Genomic DNA, 27,089 nt, shown 5'->3' on the forward strand with positions numbered 1-27,089 from the left:
TGATTTTATCCGGCACCCGGCCGGCCGCGGCCGGCTATGATAAGAAGCGAGCCTCTTTTCCTGATCTGGGGGCTGGAGATTCAGAGGCACGGCGGGCGGGGCCGAGCTGACTGGTGTGAGGTCTCACCGAACGGCGGCCACCAGAATAATGGAGCTGGTTCGGTTGCTCCGATCGCCGCGGTGCTGTTGGGTTGGGCGCGATTGCCTTTGCTTGCATTCACGGGAAGCTAATGAGGCCGATGCTTGCTTTACTGCTGCTGCTGCTGCAACCACCTGCGTGTCCCTCCAACCTTGAGCGCCAAGTGACAAGGGGAAGGTGCTTGTTTGTTTTCCTTACCAATTATTGGATTGGTGAAAGCTCTGATGTGATGCTCACCATTTGGGCTTAATTTTATTCGATTAGTGCCCTTGTTAGGTCGAAGAATCGGCTTTGGAGATGCGGCACTTGATCGAGCTGGCTATATTTTAGTCGGTGCAGGGGTCTATGTGCATGGATGCATGCTTACAGCAAGTGACTGGTGCCACTCCAGCTGAATTTTGTACTGATCGTCAGTTTTATCGGGCAAATTCGCAGGTAACTTAATACATATATTTATGAAGTTTCATAAAAAACATATATTTATGAAAAATAAATGTTACAATACTAGTATAGCAGTTACAGGTGATTTCTGGTTTGCAACAGCTTACTGCATTTCACCTGTTCAAAGAAAAGGACAGATGACCAGAAAATGGTACATTCGGAGGGTAGCACAAGAGGAATACCCAAATTCAGAAAGCTCATCCTTTCTTGTTATCTAATCATCATACAGCTAATCTCTCGTCTTTTTTAAGGGCAAGTTAGTTCATTTATTGTTCACGTCGTATGATTAAACATTTGAAGGACACTGATTAGCGTATAGTACAAAGTTCTGTTGCCGCGTCAGTGAAGATCAAATGTCGTCTTCTTCACATGGCCTTTATTAAAGCTGGAATATCGTAGGGTGAGTGGTAGCGACTAGCGTCAACCAACCCTTAGTACACAAATTAGTTGTAGTGCTAAATTGGACAATAATAGGCCTCAATGAAGATCTGTCTCTGCTTTTACGAAATGAAATATGTTAGTGAATTGTGCGAAAGATCGCTTCGGGCGGTGGCAAAATGGTCCAGACGACCATTTGGTTGGGCCGGTATCCATGATTCCATGTTTTGGCACTATGTGCAACAAGATCTTCAGTCTAGACCATACAGACCCACTGCAATTGGCTTTTACACCTTCTCTGTCAATGAAATAACTAGTAAGCACATGAAAAAAGAAAAGAGTATACAGATCCACGGTTTGGTCATGATGCCTCGATACTTTGACACTTTGTAGGCAGTGTACAGATTGTGGCGACATCAGTCTCAATGCCATTATTCAGAATTTCTTGATTCAGTCTCCTATGCTGAATCATAACACTAGACTGTTTAATAGTTCAACTGAACTACTGAGGGCGCCAGGTAGTATCATATTGGAGATCCAAGTCAGTTTCAAATCGCCTGGTTCTGCTACCATCTTTTTCGATGTCGGTGATATGGACTCGGTCGATCGACCATGCTGGTGACAGGTCAGGGAGGAAAGCTGTTGAGCTCCTAGAACGCACGCTGTTTTCTCTCTAGCCAGCACCAGCAGGACGCGAACGCGAGGCACCGGCGTCAAAGCACGGGACCAAACTGCCCACGCCACCAACACCTCCCCTCCCCCGGCCCACAGGTGCCTCAGCCAGCACATAAAAACGGGGCGCCTCGCCGTTCTCCTCTCCTTCCTCCGAGGCGCTACCGCACAGGTTCAGCGCCATTAGAGGCCACGCCTCCCTCCATTCCTTCAATACAAACAGGAGGAGGTAGCAACAGAGAGGGAGGAGCGAGCAGTCTAGCACCTGTTGATTGGAAAGATTACGTCAATTTGAAGTGAGTACCACTCATGCTGTCTCTTTTGCCCCCAAGATTGCCTGTGTCAGGCTGTTCGTGAATTTGGATTTCGGGCTATTCTTCGATTCTCATGATTTCTTAAAAGATATGTAGGCTAAGTGTATAAATACTCCTTGAATACTCTTCAGGTGGCGGGAGCCGTGAAAACATTGAATTGCGTTTTCGGTTGGGTTTTTTCGAATTCAGCTGTCCTGCTCCTCTAACTTTTTTGATGGATTGCTTGGTTGGAGTGCATTTGGCTGCAAGCTGGGTGCCCAAGGATCATGCTGTGATGCAAAGCAAGCAATGAACCGAGTGGTCAGGCCATCCAACTTGCATTAACGGTGGATGCTACTCCCTCCGTTTCATACTATGCAATGTCTTTTCCGCTCTTTTTTTTTAACGAAAAGGCATGCAGTATTTTCATTTCTACATCTATTTAGATTGAGTGGATCACTTAACACGGTAGGTGCGGTCATTTCCTATCGACATTTTGTTTTTTTCTAATAAAATTTAGTGCTTCCCTCAAAGAAAAAAAAACGCATGTATATAGCATTTTAAAACACCTTCCTTTACCAATCAACTTCTTTGCAACGTGGTCAATCATTTCGTAACAACTAGGATTTCTTCCAATCATTGTACCACCTTGGCCCAGAGTGAACCACCGATCTGTAGGTCCTCCGTCCTCGTGTGTTGTTTTGGTGAACTACTATGTGCAGCCATGTTCAAACAATCAAGTAAAGTGATAGTTCTCAAGTGGCAGAGATGTGCAATTGTGCTTGGATGCCATGATTCCGAAGTCGTAGTCTCATCGAAAGTCGAAGCACTTGGCCACGCTGGTACAAACTCGCTGGACCTAGTCTGTCAAAGGGGCCAAAGTCATCAGTCCAGCCAGATGACCAGGTCGGCGTCCTAGTTTCAGCTGGACGCCACTTTCGCAGCTTCGCTACACGCCCTGTTCCGCTGTTGCTGTCATGAACTTGCCTGCGGCAGCAGCGTCTGCGGGCATGTATGCTCCAGAGCTTCGTTCGTCAGCGTGATTGCACGACAAGAAGACGATCGGGGGAGTCGGGGAAGCATCCGACGCCAGCGTTGGAGCGGAATCTTTTGGACATATCGGCTATGGTCTCCTTACGCTAGCCAGCCATTTGGCGGTAGCTTATTCGGGGGGTCACGGCAGACGACATCTTCTGTCTTACCTGTTCAACGTCATCCCTTTTTATTTCTCTGAAACCCGGTTGCTGACGCTGATGATAAGGCCGGTTCAGGCATTCCAGTGGGGAGCTCCTTTTGTCCCCTCCCCACGTTCAGATTTTCAGTGTACTGGGCGTGCACTGGAAATCACCTAGACTGAATCAACTGGTTACGACTACGCGTGGCATTTACAAGTGGCCACAGCACACATTTCGCATAGTTTTTGTTCTTCTGTCGATACCTTGCTCGGATATTTATCAGTGGATATCACATTTGCAGGTTCAGGTAGCAGATTCAGAGTTCTCAACTGACTGACAAGGCAACAGATACAGCAGCTGGCCAAGATGACCGCCGGTTTCCAGCTCGGTGTGATTGGGTCTCTCACGCTCTCCGTCGCATCGTCGGTCGCCATTGTCATCTGCAACAAAGCCCTCATCAGCACCCTAGGGTTTCCATTTGGTAAGGACCCAAACTCTGCAGTCCACAAGCATGAATGGAACCTGATGAACATCAGGGCACAAATTAAATCATGGGCTTTCAGCCTATTCGTGTACTGCTACATACAGTGAATTATGCAGAGTTACATGTATTCAGTTCAATACTTAACGGAAAATCATATGTATTTGTGATCAATGCAGCTACAACATTGACAAGCTGGCACCTGATGGTGACCTTCTGCACCCTTCACGTTGCGCAGCGCTTGCGCTTTTTTGAGCCCAAGGCAATTGATGGACAGACGGTAGTTTTGTTCGGGTTGCTGAATGGAACCTCAATTGGCCTTCTCAATCTTAGTTTAGGATTCAACTCCATCGGGTTCTACCAGGTCAGTCCTCTTTTATTCAGTAATTGTTTTTCTTGAAAATGAAGGCAATGCACGCTCAAATTCAGGATGTCCCGCAGATGACAAAGCTGGCCATCATACCTTTCACAGTGCTGTTGGAGACTATATTCCTGAAGAAAAGATTCAGGTTAGAAACATCATAAGTACTACTGCCTGTCAACTAGATGTTTTGGTTGTATTTCATTCAGGACAACACAGTGATGAAACGTAGAGACCCTGAAGTACAATGGTCTACATCCAAGATTTCTGTTTGCGCATTTTCTTTCTTTGTGATGACTAACATTTCTATATAACTATTCTGTCAAGAATAGTTATTCGTCAAATAAAATGAGATAGAAAAGGTTTAGCCAAAAAATTAGATAAATCGAAAGTGTTCTTGGCTTTGTTTTTTCCCCTGGTACTGGACAGAAACATTTCTTTTTAGGAAGCTTGGCCCTTCCTATAGTTCATCACTATGCTGACAACGATATAACTAACAAAATGCAGTGAGACTATCAAGTTCTCTCTACTGGTCTTGCTACTTGGAGTTGGAATTGCTTCAGTCACCGACCTGAACCTAAATTTTCTTGGGTCTATCCTTTCTGGACTCGCCATCGCCACGACTTGTGTTGGACAGATTGTATCCTACGTTTGACATTTCTAGATTTTTGTCATTAATTGTCAACATCTTCTACTATTGGTATGATGTATCCTTAACCTGTTGAATGAAGCTCACAAACACAATACAGAGGAAGCTGAAGGTCTCCTCCACGCAGCTCCTGTACCAATCCGCGCCTTACCAAGCAGCCATCCTGTTCGCCACCGGCCCCTTCGTGGATCAGCTCCTCACCGACCGCAGCGTCTTCGCCCACAAGTACACTTTCCCAGTTGTGGTAAGTTCCGTCACACATTCTGGGCAACGGCGGCAGTACTGCCAATCTCTGAAAAATCCATTCCAAGCATAGCTCAGCTTTGGATGGATCATGGATGACAGCATGCAGAATAAGAATAATAAGCAGGGCCCAATCAATGATCTATGTCGTCGCAGGGTTTCATCGTGCTGTCGTGCCTGATCGCGGTGTCGGTGAACTTCAGCACGTTCCTGGTGATCGGGACGACGTCGCCGGTGACGTACCAGGTGCTGGGCCACCTCAAGACGTGCCTGGTGCTGTCGTTCGGTTACACGCTGCTGCACGACCCCTTCACCGTGCGCAACATCCTGGGCATCCTCGTCGCCATCTTTGGCATGGCGCTCTACTCCTACTTCTCGGTGCGCGAGGGCAAGAAGAAGTCCGCGGGCGACGCCCTCCCGGTGTCACAGGTACGCACGCACGACGCCGCTCGAGTTCGTCGATCGGTAGAGCTGAGCTTTATGCCCCCACTCGATGCGTCTGATCTGATGAGTTCCTGCCCGCTGCAGATGCCGGACAAGGAGACGGAGCCGCTGCTGGTGTCGGCCAAGGACGGCAGCGACGCCAAGAAGGCCAACGGCGTAGCTCACGACTGCTAGATGTTTCTTTCTCTCGTTTGTAGCTTAGCCCAGCACCAGCTCTATCTAGTTTTACTATGCGCTGTTCTGAATCTGAGGTCGGGGAAGCAAAATCCCTTTCGTTTCGTATTACAGAAGTGGGACGCGTTGTACAATTTGATGCAGCAGTTCTCAGATCGATGATTTCCCTCTCTTTAAATTAGGCCGCCGCACGGCTCCGCTGAATGGAAGTGTGCTGAATCACCAGCAGCTACTTGGTTTTTCCTCTTCTGCGAGGAATTTTTCTACACGTTTACCACGAGCAAAGAACGTACTGGCATCTAACAGCAATGGCCATCACACCATACCAGAAACTGGATCTGATACGGGGCGATATGTGTTCTCCGAGCTCAAGGTTCCGTCGCCGCGCGCCACCAAGTTCCCCCGCAGACCCCCGGCCCCGTTGCGCGCGGGCGGGTGACGGAGGCGAAATGCAGCCGGCTCAGCCGGCGCCAGCCAAAATCACGCCCCTCGCCGGGATGGTGGATGTAGAGAGCGTCGAAACTAATTGGGTTTTTGGCGCGGGGCCGGCTGACTCAGGCGTTTACGACCAATAACGAGATGTGTTCTCGGAGCTCAAGGTTCCGTCGCCGCGCGCCATCAAGTCCCCGAACCGGAGCAGACGGCAGACAGCCGGCCCCGTTCCACACGGAACACAGTCACAGCGCGCGGGCGGGTGACGGGGGCGGAACGCCGACGGCTCTCAGGGGGCAGATGCACGAACGGCGGCGCCAGCCAAAATCACGCCGCAACCAAGTTTTTTGCGTGGAGCCGGCTGACTCTGGCGCCCAATACGGCCTTTGAGGTAGTTTTAAGCATGGCAGTCAGGCCCAGCCCGCATAGTGCATAGTTGAAAGTGGCCCTCCATGGGCTCCACGGAACGGCCCAGCCGAGGCAGGTGTAAAGGGTTTTCAGAAACTTCTTCTTTTTCTGAAACGATTTTCAGCCTTTTTTTTCCTTTCTTTTCTTTTCTTTTCTTTTCAGAAACTTCTTCAAAGCCAGCCAATATATTGGAAAATATGGCGGCAAAGCAAAAGTTATTAAATGAAGGATATTTGTTTTAAAGTTTCTTGGACACGTAACTAGCATGTGTAAAAACAGAGAATCTCAACGAAGAATGAGCAATCTTATTACATGGGTGGGTGCGAGTCCAATTTGTGATATCTTAAGATGGTTTTGAATAAGATGGTTTTGAAGTGATCACAAATCTTCAAAGGCAAAAGTTGTGCGCATAATCCTCTAACTTAAAGGAAATTAAAGCAAGAACAATAGATTCATTTCAAACATGAGGGGTTTCACTCAAAAAGAACATATCACGTAAGCAAAGATGGCGTCTAAGGGCATCGTCCCGAGAGTTTGAGCAAAGAATTTTATCTAGAGCTTCCAGGCTACCCAACGTGCATAGCCGACTAGCAACAATGAGACAGAAGATTTGAAGCCAAACGAAGCCAATAACTAGTGAATGCCTATCATCGCCATTTGTAAGCCCCAACAGCACCCGTAAGTAGTAGCCCCACACACAATTAGTCGCAACTATCGGACACATGTGTTATTGTCCTAGCTCGATGACTAGAATCCCTTAGAGAAGACTTGAAGAGGGAGGGGGCATAGGCCCTCACCAAGGCGGCACATAACACCCGATGCCAAATTCGATTGCCACCGGAAGCAACAATCTGACGTCAAGCTAAGAATAACAAAATAAAAGAGTGAAACGTGTTGCTAGCCTCTTGGGGTCAATCACGCAGGCTCTTGCTGCAAGGGTCGCCATCAACATTTGGGTGTGGCGTTGCTCATGGATACGATGGTGGGGGGAGGGGGGGTTGGAAACCCCGCATGTCACCTCATGGAGATAATGCGAAGGTCCAAGATCGAATCAATGTATAGCATAGTGTGAACTTATATTTTTCACCCAAGTGTTTTAAGAGATTCCAACACATGAATTTTAATGGCTTATATTTGTATCAAGATTTGTGGTTTTTTTCTAGTATGTCAACACATACGTTTTTTAATTGGTTTTTAGAGTTAGTTTACTTTGAAATTATAGTTGATGTACACATGAGATACATATATTCACTTTTGGGACGTAATCTATCTATTATCTTAATACAACAGTGTTAAAAGAAGCCACCACGTTCGTCGAGAGGGTTTAGAAATTCCTACGTTAATCTAAAAAAGAGAAGAATATACACCATTGGATTTTAAGATGATCTAACGGTCTAGACGAACCTGTAAATAGTAAATATGAGCCATTGATCTTGATGAGTTGAGATTATAACGGGTAGATCTCAACTAGCCAAAACACATGAATTCTATTTGAAAAGGATGAGAACCACAGCGTGCACTAAATCCATACGGAAAGGGGGTTCTACGAGCTAACATATTTTCAATAGATATTAAGGAAAGCAAAATAAAGAAACATATTGCTCAACGTTGCAACCTTGGACACATACGTGAGGGATTAGAACTTTAATTTGCTTTAGTAGTCTACATATACGGGACCAAGGGTGAGGAGATGAAAGATGTATTTTTCATGGCTACTTTGATCGAAGGACAAAGTCGTTGCATTGTCAACTGGCCACAAGAAGAAACCGATGGTAGAGAGGTGCAACGAAAATATCCATTCATGGCGTTAGAATTAACAGCCTCCGCATGGAATTGAAGCACATCGGCAAAAAATTAAGCCTTGCTAGCGTAACTAAATTCTTAGGGACGTAGTTTGGCGCTGTCTATCCTCAAAGTCGGTGGCAATCAACCAACAAGAGTTTCCAGTTTCTAACACATGATCAAGAGCAATAATTTACTTTTCGTCAACTCCTTCCCTTTTCCTGCTGACGTCCATGCCAAAGCTCAAGTGCACGTGATGCTCCTCGACGAGACGGCTGTCGATTGGGCCGGTGATGACGAGCTAGGCTACGTTGAAAAAAATCTAGCTAGAGCTTGCGCTCTGCATCGAACAACCGTAGCAGGAAGACACACTCTCATGTTGGGCAATGGATGCACGCTTGCTCCGCTTTGAGTACATGAGAAGAGTAGGAAGAGAGAATAGAGGAGAAGCACGCAGAGAGATGAATATGGACAGCGGACCGGTTGCAGCGTCGAGATGGTCAAGCAATCCAAATTGTGTCATCTGCGTAGCAACTCAAGAGACAGGACTGCATTTGTTCACTGAATGCAATTATACAAGGAATGTTTGGACTCAATTAAGTGCATGGACTAGGTGTCCAGCCATAGATCCGGAATGCTGGATCTCACATGACACCCTGCATGACTGGTGGACTTCATTAGCGGGCGCGCAGGCCGTTGATAAAAAAGGCTTGAGATCTCTTATCATCTTAGTGTCGTGGGAGGTATGGAAAGAACGCAATGTGCGGGTTTTCTGCCATCAGGAACAATCCCTCCCTTGCTTAGTAGCCCGGATAAAGGACGAAGCAATCACGTGGGTGGCGACAGGTGCTAAGCACCTGGAGCGGTTCCTTGACGCCGCAAGGTGTAGTTGAGTGTACATATGGGTGTTTGTCCTTTTTTTAGGTTGCTAGCCATGTTCACAGTGTACAACACGTAAAGTTTCCTATCTTGTTACGCCCGTCGGGCATTCTTCTCTATTAATAAAGTAGCAGCTCTCCTGCTGGCTCGTTTTAAAAAAAACACGCAGACGATGAAGTTGACCTGTAGCCACAAGTAGGGAAACTGAGTGGACGTGGCAAATTAGCACGCATCAAAGCTGTGTACATGGCAAGGGGGCCAAAGTGTCAGCGAAAAGAGTAGCGAGAGAGTGCAAAGCCAAATCAACATTTTTTCGTTTGCCAACGAGCCAAGCAATCTTCTTTTCAATTTTTCTTTCTTTGGATGGCTTGAGCACCGTACTCAAGTGATTATTATATTGATCCCAAATCCTTAAAAAGCTTTTTACATGCTTGGACAAACTATGAGCGTAATATTAACAAAAGCAATGAAGAAATCTTTCATATCATAACTCCCCCTAACTATGTCCAGAAATGTATTTTAAATCATTGTTTTTGTAATTTATATCTTAGTAACAGTGTTAAAACAAACCACATGTTCATTGATGAGGCCTAAAATTGACCATATTAATAAAAAATAATCTACATTGTTGATAACTATAGTCAATAGCTAAATCAAGATTACAATTATAAAAATACACAGATAAAATTGAAAGTATAAAAACAAATATACCAAAATCTAGAATTAAACATTATAAACTTAATCCAATACTGATGACAAGTATTTGAATCTCGAAAAAAAGCACTCGCTATGGCTTATGAAAGCTATCGTCATGGCATGCACTTGAATCTCAAAACTTGTATTAAAGCATATCCAGTAGATATTCTTTCTCCTTTCTTCTTTTCAGCCATAAAAGGATTTAGTGAGAAAAAACCAGCTCCAGTAGATTCACTTCACATTCCCCTTTATTTTTTTCTCAATCCCCTCTCTTCCACCCCATCTCCCCAAGGCACCCCTCTCCCTTTCCTTCCCTTCCTCTCCTGCCGCACGGTCTGTGCACCATGGGATTTCTTGGCCGCCCGATCCGCCCTGCCAGCCACCGCGCCACCGCCGGCCACCCCCGACATCCATCCGTCCTCCGTGCACACCGTCGGCCATCAGCGATCTCGCACGTGCTATTGGCTTTGCGGCGGCGTCCATGCCGGCCTCCCTCAGAGCGCACCGCCGGCCTAGCGACGACGACCACCCTCCACATGCGCCGCTGCTGGCCGGCCGGCCGCCTGCTGCTCATCTGCACGCCATTGTCCACTGGCTCCCCACCCCACACCGCTGCTTGCTGCACGCCATTTCTGCTGCCAGCCGCGCGCCCCTGCCGACGCAGTCGAGCGCCCCTACCGCCAGCATAGTTGAGTGCCCCTGCTACCGGCCTTCCTTCGCGTCGTCCATTGCTGCTGCCAGCCGCACGCCCCTGCCGACGCAATCGAGCGCCCCTACCGCCGGCCCAGTTGAGTGCCCCTACTACCGGCCTTCCTTCGCGCCGTCCATGTGCTCCGCCCGGCCGCCGCGCAGCTCTATCGCTGCGGGCGTGCCTCCATGAGCACAGAGAGAGAAGGGAGACGGAGAAGACAGAGGAAGGGAGGAAGAATAAAGGATTTTGCCCGTTGACAGGTGGGTCCCATATGTCAAGAGCGAAGAAAAGGGAAAGGAGATCTGCTGTAGCACTTCTCCTTAAAATTTTGAAATTGCGAAAGGGAATTCCCCTATAGACATATAAAGGGAAAGATCTTGGACGGATGGACCTGCAACTACTGGAACGGGAACGATTGTTCAACAAAATGTTCATATTTATGGTGGCCGCTTAGCCAAAGTTTAATGATTGTTAGTATTCCAGTTTCCAGTGAGGAGCTATACAGAATACTCTTGGTGCATAACAAATTAAACATCATGGGACAAATACAGTGGATAAATGACTCAAACAATGCAAGGCGGCAAAGATAAGCTGGATAAATCATGCCAGAGATCTCTTCAGCATAATGGGAGAAGACAACGTCAAAAGCATCCTCGGCAAAGAGAGCGGTAAAACAAACGGGCCAAAACAATTACACTGTCTTGACTTCACAAAACTATGCTAAATTACTCTGCTCATCAAAAGAATCACAGCATGTAGACTTCAAAGATTGTTATTATTTTCTTATAAAATTGTTTCTTATAACACATATTCTTTTGTCTTAGTTCTACGCCTCCACTAAATGAAGGACTATACTGGCCTAATTTTTTTTTGAAAAAACATTGTTCAAATGTTAATATGAAAGGCACGCTATTAGCGCGGGCCACCTTTTTGAACATGTGCTGTCATACAAAAATAGGGTGCTATAACCTCCCATAACAATTGATCTTTTTTGCCTCACAGTTTGCCTTGCGCTATGCGTGGGTTAGCTGGACACTTGATTTTCTAAGCTGTTGATCTTCCATCCAAAGCCCACGGTGTTTCTTTTCCTCTATATGTTCTGCTCCTTCAAGCTCATAGCAGATCGATTTATAATCTGCTCTTGCTGCCTTGCCCACGCCCCCACCTTGCGTGCCCCTCCCCTGCCCCGACGGGGTAGAGTCTCGACAAAAAGTCTCGCCGGCGGCTGCCGGCAAGACCCTACCCCGTCCACGGCAGCCTCCTCGCAACCCCTCCCGCCGCCACTTCCTACCACTACCATGGTCGTTGTTGTCGCTCCCGCCCCGACCATGTCCGCCGGATGTCCTCCACTGTCCCACCGGCGGCATCACCGCCACCTTGCCTCGCCGCCCCACGCCCGCCACCACCGTCGGGCCAGCCTGTTGCCGCTGGCCCTCTCCTTTAAACCTGCCGAAAACAGATGAACCCCCTAACCCCAAACCCAACCCCTAGCCCCCAACCCTAACCAAGTCCGCCGGAGTTCCATTGGAGACGAGGAAGACGCTGATCTCGGACAACGTAAGCAGCACAGGCTGATGGGAGAAAATGGAATGCTCAGTCTCCCTAAAACACTTGAGTGCAGTTTAGATTTCCCTAAAAAAACACTTGATTTTTTCCTTAGCACTAAGTTAGATTTGACCTCATCCATAGATCTTGAAGTTGGATGGCTGAGAACACTCTAGCACCAAAACAATAGTACTAGCAAAAACCTATGATTATAGAAAAAATCCAAATATTTTTATCTGCATTGCCAGGATTCTAAAGATATAGTTGAACCACCCGTAGCGCTACACATAGTATAATGGTAAGTATGCATGCAAAGGCCGACCGACAAAGAACACACAAGGACGGAGCCAGGTAGGGGCCACGACCCAGTGCTCAAACATTTTCCACTATATTTCATTTGGTTTGGATCAAAATTTAGTTTAGCCCTTATTTCTAACAAACTTGTATGATATAATTTGCCCGACTCTCTCTTGTTTCAGTCCTGGCTCCGTTCTTGACATAAATATTTTATCTGCAAATGAAAAATTTATGAAGACATGAGTTGAACCACCATGACGCTACACGTAGCATGATGGCAATGGCATGATACAGAACACAGACAACTAGTAGCACGCTTCGCGCACGCACACGGACAGCTTAGCATCGACGCAGCTACACGCTCAAGATCCCAATGAAAGATCACATGGCGTTTGATGTCATCCCCATCATGGCTCGTATTCGCTTTTGCTTAACTTGCAGGTTTGACTTGTGCCCAAGCACACCCAGCATCAACATGTGCATCAATCCCCGCGCCGCGTGCTCGACGCATCACCACTCCTCCCAGCTCGCATCATGAACGACCTCCGATCCCATGCCGCCATGGCGTTGCTCGCATAAACAAAACGGCAGGTCAGCCACACTCCTGGCGCGCGCCGCACTGATCGCATGGTTCCCATATGGATCGCCGCCGGCCGGGGTGCGTGCTCGGATCCCGCAGCGGGGCTGGGCTGGCTGGCTGGCAGCGGGTGGCGCGCGCGGCGGGGCGGGGCGGAGCGCGGAGGGAGAGGCACGGCACGGGCATGTGGGCGCAGCCGGCGAGCCGGCGCGGGGCGCTCTTCGTGCTGGTCACGTGGGACAGGCGGAATACACGTTTCCATGCTCTGGCCCCCGGAATCTTTGTTCCGAGGCCGACATGATCCACCGCAACCCGCTCCGGCGATCGTACTCGCACCCCAAATGAGAGACTTGTTAATGCCCCGCGCGTCCACGCACGCATACGCTTCGTTTTCATCAGCTGTATAAAAATCCGGCTTCGTTTCCACATCCATGCTTTGTTATTCTCTATGACGCGACCCAGCTGCAGCTTCTTGGTATCTGCAAGTCAAACCTGGGTGTTGGAACTGAGAGGCTAGGCGAGGAGGGCGCAGCGAAGTGGTTTCTGGCGTTGTTTGCGCTGGTCCTGAGGCACGGCTGATCCCGATGCGGCGGTCTTCGCTCCGCGGTTCATGCGACGAAGCCAGTGTGGCTCCGGCCCTCCCTCCCGTTTACTACGCCTGCTAGCTCCTAGGTTTAGGGTAACTTGCAGTGTCACCCGGAGCAGAAAAATCGAGGTAAACCTTTCAAGGGGGTGTTTGGGAACACCGTGTTAAAGTTTAACACCTGTCACATCGGATGTTTGGATGCTACTTAGGAGTATTAAACATAGGCTAATTATAAAACTAATTGCACAGATGGAGTATAATTTGCGAGATGAATCTATTAAGTCTAATTAGTCCATGATTTGACAATGTGGTGCTACAGTAACCATTTGCTAATGATGGATTAATTAGGCTTAATAGATTCATCTCACCAATTAGCATAGGGTTCTGCAATTAGTTTTATAATTAGCTCATGTTTAGACCATTTAATTAGCATCCGAACATCCGATGTGACACTGTTAAAGTTTAGCACCTTGTATCCAAACACCCCCAAGCCTCTACTGCTGCTCACTGCTGTTTCGTTGATACTTGCTACTTTTGTAGGTGGACAGGGCCAGCTTATCCGCATCCCGTGCGCGTGGTTGACTAGACTATACACATCCACGATCCACTCATGACATCATTTTTATCCCCTTCCCCATCAGGAACGCACTGACGCGGTACAAGCGACCGCATACGCGAACATTTGCAGCAACTGTGGCGTGGCGGATGAGGTCCAAGGGGACGGTGGTGTGACGCGCTGCGGCACTGACCCAGCGCACACCGCGTGTAGGCGCAAGGCTACAAGCGCGATGGGGGCAGAACAGACCAGGCCGGCAGCGGCAGGTAGGGCCACCGGCCAGAGGGAGCCAAAGCTCCGGCGACAGAACTGGGCAGCACCCTGCCCTGCTCCTGTGTTAATGGTGAGCCTGCGCGCCCACCCCCAGGGGCCAGGGTGCATGCACTGGCTGGCAAACAAAACCCCTGCGAGCTCGCCTGTCCGAATCTACGACATCAATCTGGCAGATGCTCCGTGTCTCAAAAAAGACGCCTTTTTTCCAGCGTCTGTTGCCCCATCGACCATATCCTCTTCTTGATCTCTTCAGGGTATGTAGCGCAATGAAAAAGGCTCGAGAGGGAGCAAGACGACGACGATCTGGAGAGCGAAGTGCCAACCAACGGACAGGGGTAAATTAAGGGCCGAGTCTTGTTGAACATAAAAATAAGGGCCGGGGAATTGTTTTACGTCTCCCTTTTCTATTTTCTGCTCATCACGTCACATGAGGCAGTTGGATTATTTTAGACCCTCCCGGGGTTTTATTAAGACACGGGCGACTGGTGTTCCTGCTGCGGTGTTCAAGTTACGTCACGTTCACACGAGGGGAAGAAGCGCTCGGCACCGGTCGTTGCGTCCCTTTGCCCGAGAGCAGCAGTTGAGCTGTTAGATGAGCAGGAGATATGATGCAGACTTATCGTATCATATCTTGTACTAGTGAAGACAATATAATCTGTCCACTAAAAAAACGGCAACAATAAGCAGCGAATTCGCCTTCGTTTCCCACCAAGATTTGCCCGCGAGGTAGAGGCGTTTTGGCCACCAAGATCACCGGCGCGCACATTCCTTTCCGATTTGCGTTACTACTACGATCCGAGCACGAACAGTGGGTGGATCGGAGGCGGGCGGGCCCCGGCGGCAGCAGAAGGCGACGCCGACTGCCCGCGGCACGCATCGCCGGCGACAAAAGGAGAAATGGAAGGACGCCCATCCGCGCGCGCGTGACGAGGCGCGGGCGCACGCCTGCCTCGCCTTGGCTTTGGCTCGACCCGGCGCGGCCCCGTCCCCGGCGCACGTCAGCGGCGTCTCCGCGCCGTGCCTGCCCGCCCGCCTTGTCTGGTTGCTGTCCACAGACCCCCACGGGCCCCGCCGCTCGCTGGTATCGGGCCCTCCTCGCTCCTGTGGCTGCTGGCTTCGTCCACGGCTCCGCCACACACCTCACCGCCGCCGCCGCCGAGCCGCGTGGGCTCGTGAGGCGGGCGGGCGCGCACGCTAGCGCAAGCGGGGCCGGGCCTCCCTCCTCCGTTGCTGACGGCGCCGGTACGGGATCCGCCGCTCGCGACGGTGGTAGGAAACTAGGAACTAGGAACCCGGTATAGCTGGGCCAAGGGGGGAAACGGGTTGACTCGCCACATGCCTGTGCTTGGGGATTTTCCAGTGAAACGAATAAACATCATGCAAGGGGTCCTCGGATAAAGAAAAGAAAGCAGATCTCGCGGAAGGGAAAGTATGTGTCGCGCGCGTCATGTGGAAGACACGGCAAGTCTGAAACCTTTTTATGATGAGCATGTTGCATTATCAAAGTCAATGCATCCTTTTAAGTTCTTTCCACCATGAGCCCTTTTTTTTTAAGCAGCCACCCGACTTGTTAAACTGTCACCACATCACCCCGTCGACCCGGCCTGTCCCTCTGTGCTTGTGCTTGCCGCAAGGAAATGACGCAAGGGCATCCATCTAATCTAAACATAATGTACTTGACCTTGAACAACCGCTCCATTTAGATGGAAGAAGACGTACTCGGCCGGTCTTAAACAAGCATCCTAGGTTCCAAATGGAGTGTCGCGTTAACAATGTCCGGTGGCAAAGTGAAGCAAACGACGTTTCAAGCAACGTAAAAGCAAACGATGGATCGGATCATCGGAAATTAAACGAATTTCATGTACGGTTGCCGGTCAAATAAGACCATGAATTTATACTGCAATAGCAATGCCTGGTACCAACCGTGGCAAATTTTTTATACTGCAATAGCAGGCACAACTTCACACACGTTGACACGACAAGCCTATGTTCAATCTATTCATCACACCAGAAAGCACAAGTAAACTCTGAATGAGCAGTAAAGTTTGAGATAGCAAAATATTTGTGTTTGGATACACCCCGCTAAAGTTTAGCACCTGTCACATTGAATGTTTATATGCTAATTAGGAGTATTAAACATAGGTTAATTAAAAAACTAATTGCACAAATGGAATCTAATTCGCAAGACGAATCTATTAAGCCTAATTAGTCCATGATTTGACCATATGGTGCTACAGTAACCATTTGCTAATGATGGATTAATTAGGCTTAATAGATTCGTCTCACGAATTAGCACAGGGGTTCTGCAATTAGTTTTGTAATTAGCTCATATTTAGTCCTCCTAATTAGCATCCGAATACCCAATATGACACTGCTAAAGTTTAGCACCTAGTATCCAAACACCCCCAGATAGTCTAGATATTTAGATAGACCGGTACGCCACGGGTTCACAGCATGACAGACCAAATATAGATAGTCCAGTACCAAATAAACTAAGGGGGTGTGCTAAAGTTTATTGGATACCTCGTGCTAAAGTTTAGCACCTGTCACATCGGATGTTTGGATGCTAATTAAGAGTATTAAATATAGGTTAATCAAAAAACTAATTACACAGATGGAGTCTAATTCGCGAGACGAATCTATTAAACCTAATTAGTCCATGATTTGATAATGTGGTGCTACAGTAACTATTTGCTAATGATGGATTAATTAGGCTTAATAGATTCACCTCGTGAATTAGCATCGGGGTTCTGCAATTAGTTTTATAATTAGCTCATATTTAGTCCTCCTAATTAGCATCCGAACATCTGATGTGACACTTACTAAAGTTTAGCACTCAGTATCACCCCCTAGAATATCCGTATAAATAAACTAGATAGGTCCAAATAAACTAAAATAGAACTGTACTTTATAAAGCTGATTAAATTCAGCTTACATCCAAAGCGAGCTGAAGCTGCCATATCAAGATCCTTAGGTAACTCCATCAAGAGCCTGGCAAGGATACACCATCAGTAAGTTCTCTGAATTTTACAACCTCAGTAAACTAACTTTAACTAAGTAAATTCAGATATATATACTAACATACCTTAAATTTATTCAGCAAATAATTTCTTCTTCAAAGACTTAATTGTACTGCATGATCAGCCTTTTCTTCGTCTGACATTACCCTAACTGCAGTCTGAAGTTCTAATTTACCTCGCATAAATAGTTTCATAAAAAAGTGAGATGCAAGCCATTGACACACAGCAAAAGCAAAGAGTAACAACTATAATAAGCCAAGAACTGTAAGAAAGGTGCGACCATATGACTACAAAGACCTAGTGACTCCACAAGAAGTAATTTGTCCTGTTAGTTGAGTCTGCATATCACGTGTAAAACTGAACTTCAGAGTGTCTTCTTGATGACCAGTGAATAATAGGACTAAGTTCTAATTTCAGTTCTGCCTCAAAACATACACAAGGGGATACTGTTTATCTATGACAAGAATGAACTTGAACATGCACGACAATAATTTGAATGCAAGCATTTTGGGGGCCAAGCGATTTGAGGTCTCCAGCAAGCATTTTGCATTCTCAGAAAATGAATCGGTTCTAATTTGAATGTAATCTCTGATTTTTCAGAGCAAATTCAGAATACATTGACAATAATTTCTTACCATGTCGTTGGATCCAAAGCTTGAGGATTCATCCATGAATAAGACATCGGACTACCACCTTGGCCTCAGCAAGCTCCATGAGGTTGAATCGCTGGTGGAAAACGGCTGATTGAGGTGGGGACACCAGTGAAGCAGGACGCGGGCTGAAAGGGGGCAGCACCTTCCGCCGTTCCTGCACCCTGCAGCTCCGCCATGGCTGCCGTGCTGCATTTGCCCTTCCTCTGCAGTGCCGCTGCCACGCCATTGTCCCTCGACGCAGCAGTCGTGGCCTTCCGCTCCCGTGCCGATGCTGGCCCCTTCCGCTCCCGAGCCAACCTCACACCCTTCCGCGCCAAATCTCCGGGAAGCCTCGCCGCACAAGATCACTCTGCGCCATCGTCTCTAGGAACTGGTCGTACAACGGAGCGCGAGCGGGCGATTCAACCTGGGAGCACGAGCTCCTACCATCCTCTCATGAGGCGACGACGCCATCCTCTCCCTTCGTTAAATGATCGCCACGTCATATGAATTTGTCAGCATGTCTACAAATAGACGAGCTGCAGACGGCCGTTGTACATACCCTTAGCGTAGCGCTCTGATTCTTAGCATCCTACCGTTCATTTCATGTATATCTAACCGCTAAAGCCGGCACACCTTATAAATATATCTAACGTTAGAAATCTTGGCGTACTAGCGGAGCACCTCACTTCTTGGCATCCTGCCACTCATTTCCAGATATCGAACTTTTTTTTGAGACGGAGGTTGAGATGTCAAGCATTATTTTCTCCTTTTTGAGTGGATACGAAGCATTTATGTGAGATCCCGTTCCACACTTGCACGGACCAAAAACCCCACAACACCGATCGGTGTTCCTCACGGGAGTTCCTCGATCACCATGCACCAAGCCCGCAACAGCACGCACCGAAACTCACGGGCTTCACACCCTGTCACACGTGATGCAGCTCCACGCGCCGCTCAACAACTGGATCTCGACGCTGTCCCCTACACGAGCCCCTTCACGCTATCCCGGCGCCCTGTCTCCCACTTCCCGCTCGCCGAACGGGGCACTTATAAGCCGGAACGGGGTCGGTTTACTCCTGCTCGTTACCGTGAGAACAGGCGCCAGTTACACACGACACCGACCCGCCCGTCTTCGTCTCCTCCACCTCCGTACCCCGCTCAGCCTCCTCCACCGGCTCTCCCTCGCCGCGGTGCGTGCGTCCCCGATGATCACGTTCGCAGACCTGACGGAGCCGGCCGCGGCCGGCGCCGACCGATGCGTGGACCGGCAGCTGTGGCTGGCCTGCGCGGGCGGGATGTGCACCGTGCCTCCCGTGGGCACCAGCGTCTACTACTTCCCGCAGGGCCACGCGGAGCATGCGCTCGGCCTCGCCGGTGCGGCCGACCTCTCCGCGGCTCGCATCCCGGCGCTGGTCCCCTGCCGCGTCGCCGCCGTGCGATACATGGCCGACCAGGACACCGACGAGGTCTTCGCCAGGATCCGCCTCGTCCCGCTCCGCGCCGGGGAGGCGGACGCCGGCCTCGAGGACGACCCCGCCGCGGACGACGAGCAGGAGAAGCCGGCGTCGTTCGCCAAGACGCTGACGCAGTCCGACGCCAACAACGGCGGCGGCTTCTCCGTGCCGAGGTACTGCGCGGAGACCATCTTCCCGCGGCTCGACTACGCCGCCGACCCGCCTGTGCAGACCGTCGTCGCCAAGGACGTGCACGGGGCCGCGTGGAAGTTCCGCCACATCTACCGTGGCACGCCGCGCCGGCACCTGCTCACCACGGGGTGGAGCACGTTCGTCAACCAGAAGAAGCTCGTCGCGGGCGACTCCATCGTGTTCCTCCGCGGCGACGGCGGGGACCTCCACGTCGGCATCCGCCGCGCCAAGCGTGGGTTCTGCGGCGCCGGCGGGGGCGGGGGCGGAGGCGAGGAAGCACTCCCGATGCCCGGGTGGGACCACTACGCGGGCATGATGCGAGGCAATGTGAGCCCGTGCGGGTCCGCCAAGGCGCGGGGCAAGGTCCGCCCGGAAGACGTGGCTGAGGCAGCGAGGCTGGCGAGCGCCGGCCAGCCGTTCGAGGTGGTGTACTACCCGCGCGCGAGCACGCCGGAGTTCTGCGTGCGCGTCGCGTCGGTCCGCGCGGCGATGCGGGTTCAGTGGTCGCCGGGGATGCGGTTCAAGATGGCGTTCGAGACCGAGGACTCCACCCGGATCAGCTGGTTCATGGGCACCGTCGCCGGCGTCCAGGTCGCTGACCCCATCCGCTGGCCTCAGTCGCCGTGGCGCCTCCTTCAGGTACGCAGCAGCTACCACTTCTCAGCTACTCCAACACAAATCTTTAGCGCTCGGTGCTCACTGCTCAGCTGTTGAATTGGCGACCGCGCTGCAGGTGACCTGGGACGAGCCGGACCTCCTGCAGAACGTGAAGCGGGTGAGCCCGTGGCTGGTGGAGCTCGTCTCGAGCATTCCGGCCATCCACCTCGCCTCCTTCTCGCCGCCGCGGAAGAAGCCACGCATCCCGGCGTACCCGGAGTTCCCCTTCGAGGGACAGCTCCTCAACCCGGCATTCCCGCCCACCCCACTGTCGCACGGCCACCACGGCCACCACTACCTCCACACCCACCCGTCCTTCTTCCCGTTCCCGGACGGCAGTGCTCCTGCAGCCATACAGGGAGCCAGGCATGCGCAATTTGTTCCACCTTTATCAGATCTCCACCTTACCCACCTGCAGTCGAGCCTGCTGTACCCCGGCCTCCGCCGTCCCGATCACGTCGGTCGGGCGGCTCCCATCCCGGCAAGAATCAGCACCGACCTGACCATCGGCGGCGCGCCGGCGCGCGACGACATGTCGTGCGCGCTGTCCATCGGCGCCGACAAGAAGCAGCCCGGCGGCGCCAAGCCGGCGGGGCTAGTGCTGTTCGGGCGGACCATACTGACCGAGCAGCAGATGAGCCTCAGCGGCTCCGCCGGCGCGACCTCTCCGGCGGCGACCGGGAACGGCTACATGAACTGGAACGCCGACAAGGGCCCCAACGCCTCGGAGGGCTCGGGCTCCGGCGTCATCCAGAACAGCCCGACCAAGAACGCGTCGTCGTCGGAGCGGCCTCCGTGGTTCACCGAGCTTGCCGGGCTGGAGCCCGGGCAGTGCAAGGTGTTCGTCGAGTCCGACACGGTCGGCCGCAACCTCGATCTCTCGGCGCTGGGATCGTTCGACGAGCTCTACGGCCGCCTGTCCGAGATGTTCTGTATCGAGAGCGCGGAGCTGCGAAGCCGCGTGCTCTACCGCGGCGCCGCCGGCGACGTGAAGCACGCCGGCGATGAGCCGTTCAGGTAAAAATCACATCGACATGCTTTTGAATTCGACAACTGATACTACAATGTAAAGGATCATACGTGCTGATGCACATTGCCCTGCCATTTCAGCGTTTTCGTCAAGTCGGCACGGAGGATCACCATTCTAACCGACGCTGGGAGCGACAACCTAGGGAGCTAAACGAGGAGCAGTAAAACCAATCCCAGCCGCGAGCATTCTGTTATTGGTACTGCTAGCATGTACAGGTGAACCCGCGAGGTTTTGTTCATCTCCGTTAGATTCCAGCTCTGAAGAGAGATCTCCCCGTGGCAGCTCGTAAGCAATGCCACAATCATTAGGCACTTCTCCCCTTCTCTCTCCCCAGTGTATCCCTATCAAATGTAAAACGTGGGGGTAACCCTAGTACTCATCTTGCTCCATCTCTGTGTATCCTTGGCCATTCCGATGCACGTATTGGCTCGATCACATGATGGAACGGTTTGCAAACCCTGTGACCACTCATCGGCGCGTTGAATGCCCCTCTGGCCAATGCATCTGAGCGGGAGCGGCATCAATGTGCTGGTGCTGCAGCTGCCGGCATCACTGCTCTCTGCTCCGCGGCCTCAAGCTCCAGGCAGCTTGGTTGTTCTCTAGCCTGCCCGTGCAGCCGTGCTGCACTGCAGCCTGCCCTGCCGGGCTGTCCTGCCTGATGATGGTGGTGAGTGAGGTGAGGTCACCCAAGAGATCGCGGAGCATCGTGCCGCGTATCCCGCTGCCTTTCGGGGGCATGAATGCTCCAGTCCACAGCCCAGGGTGCCTGCCCGCGCGCCCAGCCGGGGAAATAATTGCCATGTCTGGTTTGCCTAGCTGAAAATGGGATAGGCCTGGCCCTGCCCGGCTGGCCCTGCTGCCCGAGGCCGACGCCACACAGCGCAGCGCCCGGATCAGCTCGCGACTCCGCTTGGTGCTGCCTCACATGCGCGTCGCCGTCGGTCCACCGCGCCCTGACGCCGAGCTCCATCGTTGCCTTGCGCCAGTCCGTTGTATCCTTACTCCCCCCATTGCTACATGGGGCCTTGGACGCTTGCCCGGCTGTTGCTGTCGCCCATTATCACCGCGCTCGCGGCCGAGAGCGAGATCTGCTAAGATGTCGTCAATGCGAGCTGGAGACCGAGATAGGAGAGGACGGGAGACCATATCTTCTTCTCCCCGAGTCGTTTTACTGGACCGATGGTGGTCGCGACGCGCGGTCCCTCACCGGCTTTGTTCGGTTGCGGGTTTCTGCTTCGTACGGCTGGCAGCGCTTTGTCGTCGGAGTGGAGGGAGGGAGATGCAGTGCCCGGCGCCCCGGCGGAATCATTTCCGGCCGCGGTCGCGGTCGCAGTCACGGGGCGTTTGTCCCCGTGCGCAGCTGCTGCGCTGGGAGAATGTTGCGCCCGCGCATGACAGGGAGAGGGGAGGGTGCTAGATGGGGGTGAGATTGTGAGCGTGTGGCCGCGGCCGCACGCTCGGGCTCGCCGGAGGCGTCGCTGTCCCTGCGCTGCGTTTCGCTCGACGGTGCCGTGAGCGTGCCGCGTGGTGAGTCAGACGGATGCGCATGTTTACCTACACAGATTAATGATGGCGGCGTTTGGTAAAAAGGATTTTTTGAACAGGCGTGCTTGCTTGATAGTAAAAGGATTGGACAGGGCCTTTCTGGAATTGGCAACGATCAATCGTGCGAGAACAGTGTCGAGTCAAAGGACAGGCTCTGGCACTGCTGGTTTTGGGACCCTGAGATGCCGCGGCAAGTTGCCATGCTCGGTCAGTGCCGCGCGGGAGCTGGGAATTTCTCAGCACCGTCTTAATTGTGCTGCATGTTATTGGGATCGTCGGAACCTGCCTGTCGAAGCGTACGGGGGGATTAGCTTAAGACACTTGGGCTTCTTTTCTAATGTGGGGGGTTGTACTAGATCTGATGCGTGACCGACCAAGTCTAGCTTTAATTTGGGGGCCAAGTCTTTGCTAAAACCACGTTGTCCACTTGATTGGTCGCCTGGAAAAATCATTAATGCTCTGAAAGTCAGAATTTTGCCTGTGGTCGACGCGCCGATAATTGCACCGTCGCAGAGCGAAACATTTCTCCACCTTTGCTGGTAGTGCCGTTTGCTGGATTTCAGAGTTCGTGTGTGGCGATCGGAATCGGATCATGGGCTGCGCACTGATCCGTGACACCTTTCCGCAGCCTTTTCGCCTAGCTTCAGATGTCCATGATTGCGGCTGGCTTGTCGGCGGCCGCGGCACGGCCACAAGCTCAGCCCCTTTGGCCTTTCCCCTTTTCACCTTCTCGGAAAAGGAATGGAGGCGCCAGCATCTGGTGACTCATCCTGGTCCGTTTCAAAAGGAAAAATCATACCGACAGGCGACTGACGCCACCCTCCAGGCTCGTTGTGTGGTCTACTACCCGTGTCGCGACTCGCGAGTGCAACTGCTGGTAGCTCGACAAGTACAGCACGCTTTAAACAAGGCGGGCGACGCATGGCATGTGTAGTTGTGTATGGGCGGCATCGTAGCATGGCGCCATGGCGACCGCCAGAGCCCAGAGCAGAGCGTCTGAGCTGCCAAGCTAGCTGCGGCACCACGCACAGTGCTGAGATTGCGTAGCAGCTAGCTGGGCACATACGATTCTGAATTCAGCCGTGTCGTGATGCACGGTGAAGGGAGGCAGGGGCGCAGGGCGCCCCACTAGTCTAGGGCATTTGCGCCTTGTGGCAATGCTCGCCTAGACGGACCAGTGGACCACCACCCTTCACCCCCAGGCATGGCCCTGCCTGGCCTCGTCTCTCGTCTTTGCTTCTGTGATCACGCGACGGGTCGTTTGACCGTTAAGGCATGGGGCGTACAAATCCGGAAGCCACGCGAAAATGCTCCAGGAGGAATTGTGGGGCGAGGAGGGAGGGGATGCATGGATTTTTTTTAATTTTAACCTTTTTAAAATAATATTTTAAAAATAATCCCTCCGGACAAATATTTCCATCTCATGACCCTTTTGGTCGTGCCGGTCCGCGTGGTACGACAGAATAACATTGTCGCGCCATATACACCGGCGTGACAAACCTGCCACACTGACGGGGGAGGTGAGGTGGATTCCTCTTGTGACGCCACATGTAGTGGAGCGATAATGTAGTTTTCGCCAATTTGGGTGGCGCAACGAGAGGCGTCCAATTTAACTTACCCATTTTGCACTATCCAAATAAAATAGTATTTGAACTTTAAATATTATGAAACTTAACATGTGCAATGTATAATGTGTATACATTCCGTTTTAGTAATATGCACAAGGCTAAGTGCTGCATATTGTGAAATTTATAATTTCAAAGTAGACTATTTATTATCCCTCTATCCCATTTAGCTCCGGTTAAAACTTAACTACTTTGGACCATATTAATGAAATAGTATTTGAACTTTAAATACCATGAAACTTGGCACGCGTAGTGTATAAGGTGTGAACATTCCATTTTAGCAACATACCCAAGGTCAAATGCTATATATTTTGAAATATATAATTTCAAAGTAAGCTATGTATCATCCTATATCCTTAAAAAGGGTGTTAAAAAATAATTCCACTTCATCTCTTTTCACCTTAAATTTAATTATTTAGTTAGTTCTAAATATTTTCAAACACTAATAAGGCTACATCATAAAATATATTTGTTTCTTTTAACTATATTCAGGTCGTCAATTATTATACAATTAATCTTATTTGATTTTTAAATTAGATCAACGGATATGAAGTAATCTTATTCGTGGTATTTAAAGTTCAAATACTATTTCATTGATATGGTCCAAAGTAGTTAAGTTTTAACCGGAGCCCTAAGTGGGATGGAGGGATAATAAATAGTCTATTTTGAAATTATAAATTTCATAATATGCGGCGCTTAACCTCGTGCATATTACTAAAAACGGAATGTTTACATCTTATACATTCCACATGCCAAGTTTCATAATGTTTAAAGTTCAAATAATATTTTATTTGGATGTTCAAAGTGAGTAAGTTAAATTGGACGCCTCTCGTTGCACGGCACAACAAGGGAATCCACCTCACCTCCCTCGGCCAGCGTGGCAGATTTGTCACGTCGCGTCACGTGGATCGGCACGAACAAGAGGTCATGAGATGGAAATACTAGTATGGAGAGGTTATTTTAAAATTATTGTTTGAAAAAAGGTTAAAATTAAAAAAAATTCGGGTGCATGGCGCATTGGCGCCGGAGCGGAGCAGCCTGGCAGTCTGCCAGCAGCGATCAGGACGGTCGCGGCACCCTGATCCGGTGAACCTGAAGCGCGGAGCGGTGGGAAGAGTCAGCGGCGGCAGCGGGGTTAATGAGGTCAGAGCGCGGCAAATGAAGCGAGAGCACACCCTTCCGTGTTCCGTCCCCGTTGCGGTGGGCACGGCCGCACGGCGTGGCACGCTGCAACATGCCGCCCTGCCCCCCGGCCCCGCTCGCCTGCCTGTCTCCCTGCCCTGCGTTAGCGCCACCGCGGGCTCCACGCATCGCATAATTGCAGGTGCCATTTGTTTATGCACGTAGTAGTGGTAGTAGTAGAGTATGATAGCGCAGAGATCGAGAACGCAACAATGCGCGCCCGTCCGTCCGTGCGGGTGATTCCTCCGCGGTGACGGCAGCGCCGGCCGCCGCGGGGCCCCGCCGGCGGCCACTTGCGTGCTCACCTTTTTGCCTTTCGAGATGGCACATGGCAGCCTTCCCGCGCGGCCTTCAGGTAGCAGCATGCTACGTGAGGATGATGAAATGAAACTGAGACGAAGGAAGAACTGAAAAGAAGTGGGGATTCATCTGAGAAAATGAATTCGTTAAACAACATGACGCTGACATGTTTCGAACTTTAAGCGTTTTTGCGACAAGCATGGGCTGCATACTGAGTTACTGACTACGTACTAGTGAGAAACTTCAACGGACAAGGCCCTCCTCCCGTGATCACGTCACGTCCTCCTCGAGACAGACGCGGAGCACAGTGGGATACAGACTCGTCTCACGTGCGTACGCGTCCGAAACAAGAAACGCCACCAAATTTCCCGCTATTAGTACTCGCAACTCGCACGGCAGCCAATAACGCGAGAAAGAAAATCTCCTTGCTTTCAGTGCCCAGGGCAAGGCAAAGCACACACAGCCACAGCTGCCCGGGGAGGCAGCATAATCAATCGGCGATGTGACCCCAATCCCGACGCCTGCCCTGTCTGCCCGCCCGCCATACCGGGTTAATTTTCTTCCAGATGAGGCTAGGTTTTGGCCCCGTTAGTTTCGTCACGTCTGTTTGACCCGCCGGCCGGGACGGGCTAGCTCGCCGCGCCGGCCAGCGAAACCCGCCGGCACTTTCTCCCGTGCCGGCTTTCCGGGGTTTTGTGTTCCCGGGGACGGCGTCTCTTGTGGTTTGTTTTTGAGGTTCCGCACGGTCAAAGCTTCGCCTCGGTTTGGATTTTAATTGGACCGTTGGATGGCGACATGGACTTGTGTGGGGGCAGGGTGGAGTGGAATGGAGAGGTCTATTCCTTTCCTGTTGAGCTGTGCGTCCACGAGCGCCCTCGGGCATCGGTGCTCTCTCCACTGCTGTCGTGGGGAGTCGCGGGATCAGGGGAGGTGGTCAATCCACAGAGGAATCCCAGGTTTGCTGGGCATGTGTTTGGTGTGCCTGTGGCTGACTGGTGGGGCCGCGCAACAGCAATGATTGATGGTTAATACTAACTCACCCATGAGCTCCGGTGAGTGGATTGGAGTACTGTCTACTGAGTTACTGTTCTCAGTGTCACCAGGCGGTGTGGTTCTGCGGAGTGCCGATGAACACATAGGTAGGGACGTAGGGTCCCGAGGTGGCGCCGTGGCGGAGCTTCAAAGGAGCTGGGAGTGCACTGCCAAGCGCTGTAGTAGAGCAATTCTTCGCAGAAAAAAAAATACTGAGCAATTTGTATAACCCACGAAGGCGTGGC

At 51.0% G+C, this 27,089-nt stretch overlaps 2 protein-coding genes and 1 long non-coding RNA gene across 5 annotated transcripts; 2 read left to right on the forward strand and 1 right to left on the reverse strand.

The window, feature by feature from the left end:
* Positions 1-1,760: 1,760 nt before the first annotated feature.
* Positions 1,761-5,628, forward strand: LOC101784895 (UDP-xylose transporter 1). Of its 3 annotated transcripts, none has more exons than XM_004953108.3 (9): positions 1,761-1,926; positions 2,076-2,270; positions 3,400-3,579; positions 3,759-3,943; positions 4,021-4,088; positions 4,448-4,580; positions 4,672-4,833; positions 4,989-5,261; positions 5,361-5,628. In XM_004953108.3, exons 3-9 carry the CDS (start codon positions 3,465-3,467, stop codon positions 5,448-5,450), a joined length of 1,026 nt encoding a protein of 341 aa, XP_004953165.1. In that variant the 5' UTR covers positions 1,761-1,926; positions 2,076-2,270; positions 3,400-3,464; the 3' UTR covers positions 5,451-5,628. The 3 variants fall into 3 exon arrangements, with proteins under 3 accessions (XP_004953165.1, XP_004953166.1, XP_004953168.1); XM_004953109.3 differs by having other exon boundaries at positions 2,076-2,244; XM_004953111.3 differs by lacking the exon at positions 2,076-2,270.
* Positions 5,629-16,932: 11,304 nt separating this feature from the next.
* Positions 16,933-18,311, reverse strand: LOC101786089. Its single transcript, XR_214529.4, has 3 exons — positions 17,828-18,311; positions 17,258-17,358; positions 16,933-17,163 (listed from the first exon to the last, which is right to left on the reverse strand). It is a non-coding gene; the product is annotated as an uncharacterized LOC101786089 (long non-coding RNA).
* A 600-nt stretch (positions 18,312-18,911) lies between these two features.
* Positions 18,912-21,600, forward strand: LOC101786375 (auxin response factor 8). Its single transcript, XM_004953112.2, has 3 exons — positions 18,912-20,112; positions 20,207-21,147; positions 21,241-21,600. The coding sequence occupies exons 1-3, from the start codon at positions 19,033-19,035 to the stop codon at positions 21,308-21,310; spliced, it is 2,091 nt and encodes a 696-aa protein (XP_004953169.1). The 5' UTR covers positions 18,912-19,032; the 3' UTR covers positions 21,311-21,600.
* Positions 21,601-27,089: the final 5,489 nt, after the last annotated feature.

Source organism: Setaria italica, chromosome I (genome assembly GCF_000263155.2).
Source record: "Setaria italica strain Yugu1 chromosome I, Setaria_italica_v2.0, whole genome shotgun sequence".
In the NCBI taxonomy this organism is placed as follows: Eukaryota; Viridiplantae; Streptophyta; class Magnoliopsida; order Poales; family Poaceae; genus Setaria; species Setaria italica.

Excerpts from the sequence above, each read along its gene's own strand:
- LOC101784895 (XM_004953108.3), top strand. The coding sequence starts at position 3,465 with ATGACCGCCGGTTTCCAGCTCGGTGTGATTGGGTCTCTCACGCTCTCC. Across the intron at positions 4,089-4,447 it reads TTCCTGAAGAAAAGATTCAG|TGAGACTATCAAGTTCTCTC; the intron begins GTTAGAAACATC and ends AACAAAATGCAG. Across the intron at positions 4,581-4,671 it reads CGACTTGTGTTGGACAGATT|CTCACAAACACAATACAGAG; the intron begins GTATCCTACGTT and ends TGTTGAATGAAG.
- LOC101786375 (XM_004953112.2), top strand. The coding sequence starts at position 19,033 with ATGATCACGTTCGCAGACCTGACGGAGCCGGCCGCGGCCGGCGCCGAC. Across the intron at positions 20,113-20,206 it reads CGCCGTGGCGCCTCCTTCAG|GTGACCTGGGACGAGCCGGA; the intron begins GTACGCAGCAGC and ends ACCGCGCTGCAG. Across the intron at positions 21,148-21,240 it reads GCCGGCGATGAGCCGTTCAG|CGTTTTCGTCAAGTCGGCAC; the intron begins GTAAAAATCACA and ends CTGCCATTTCAG.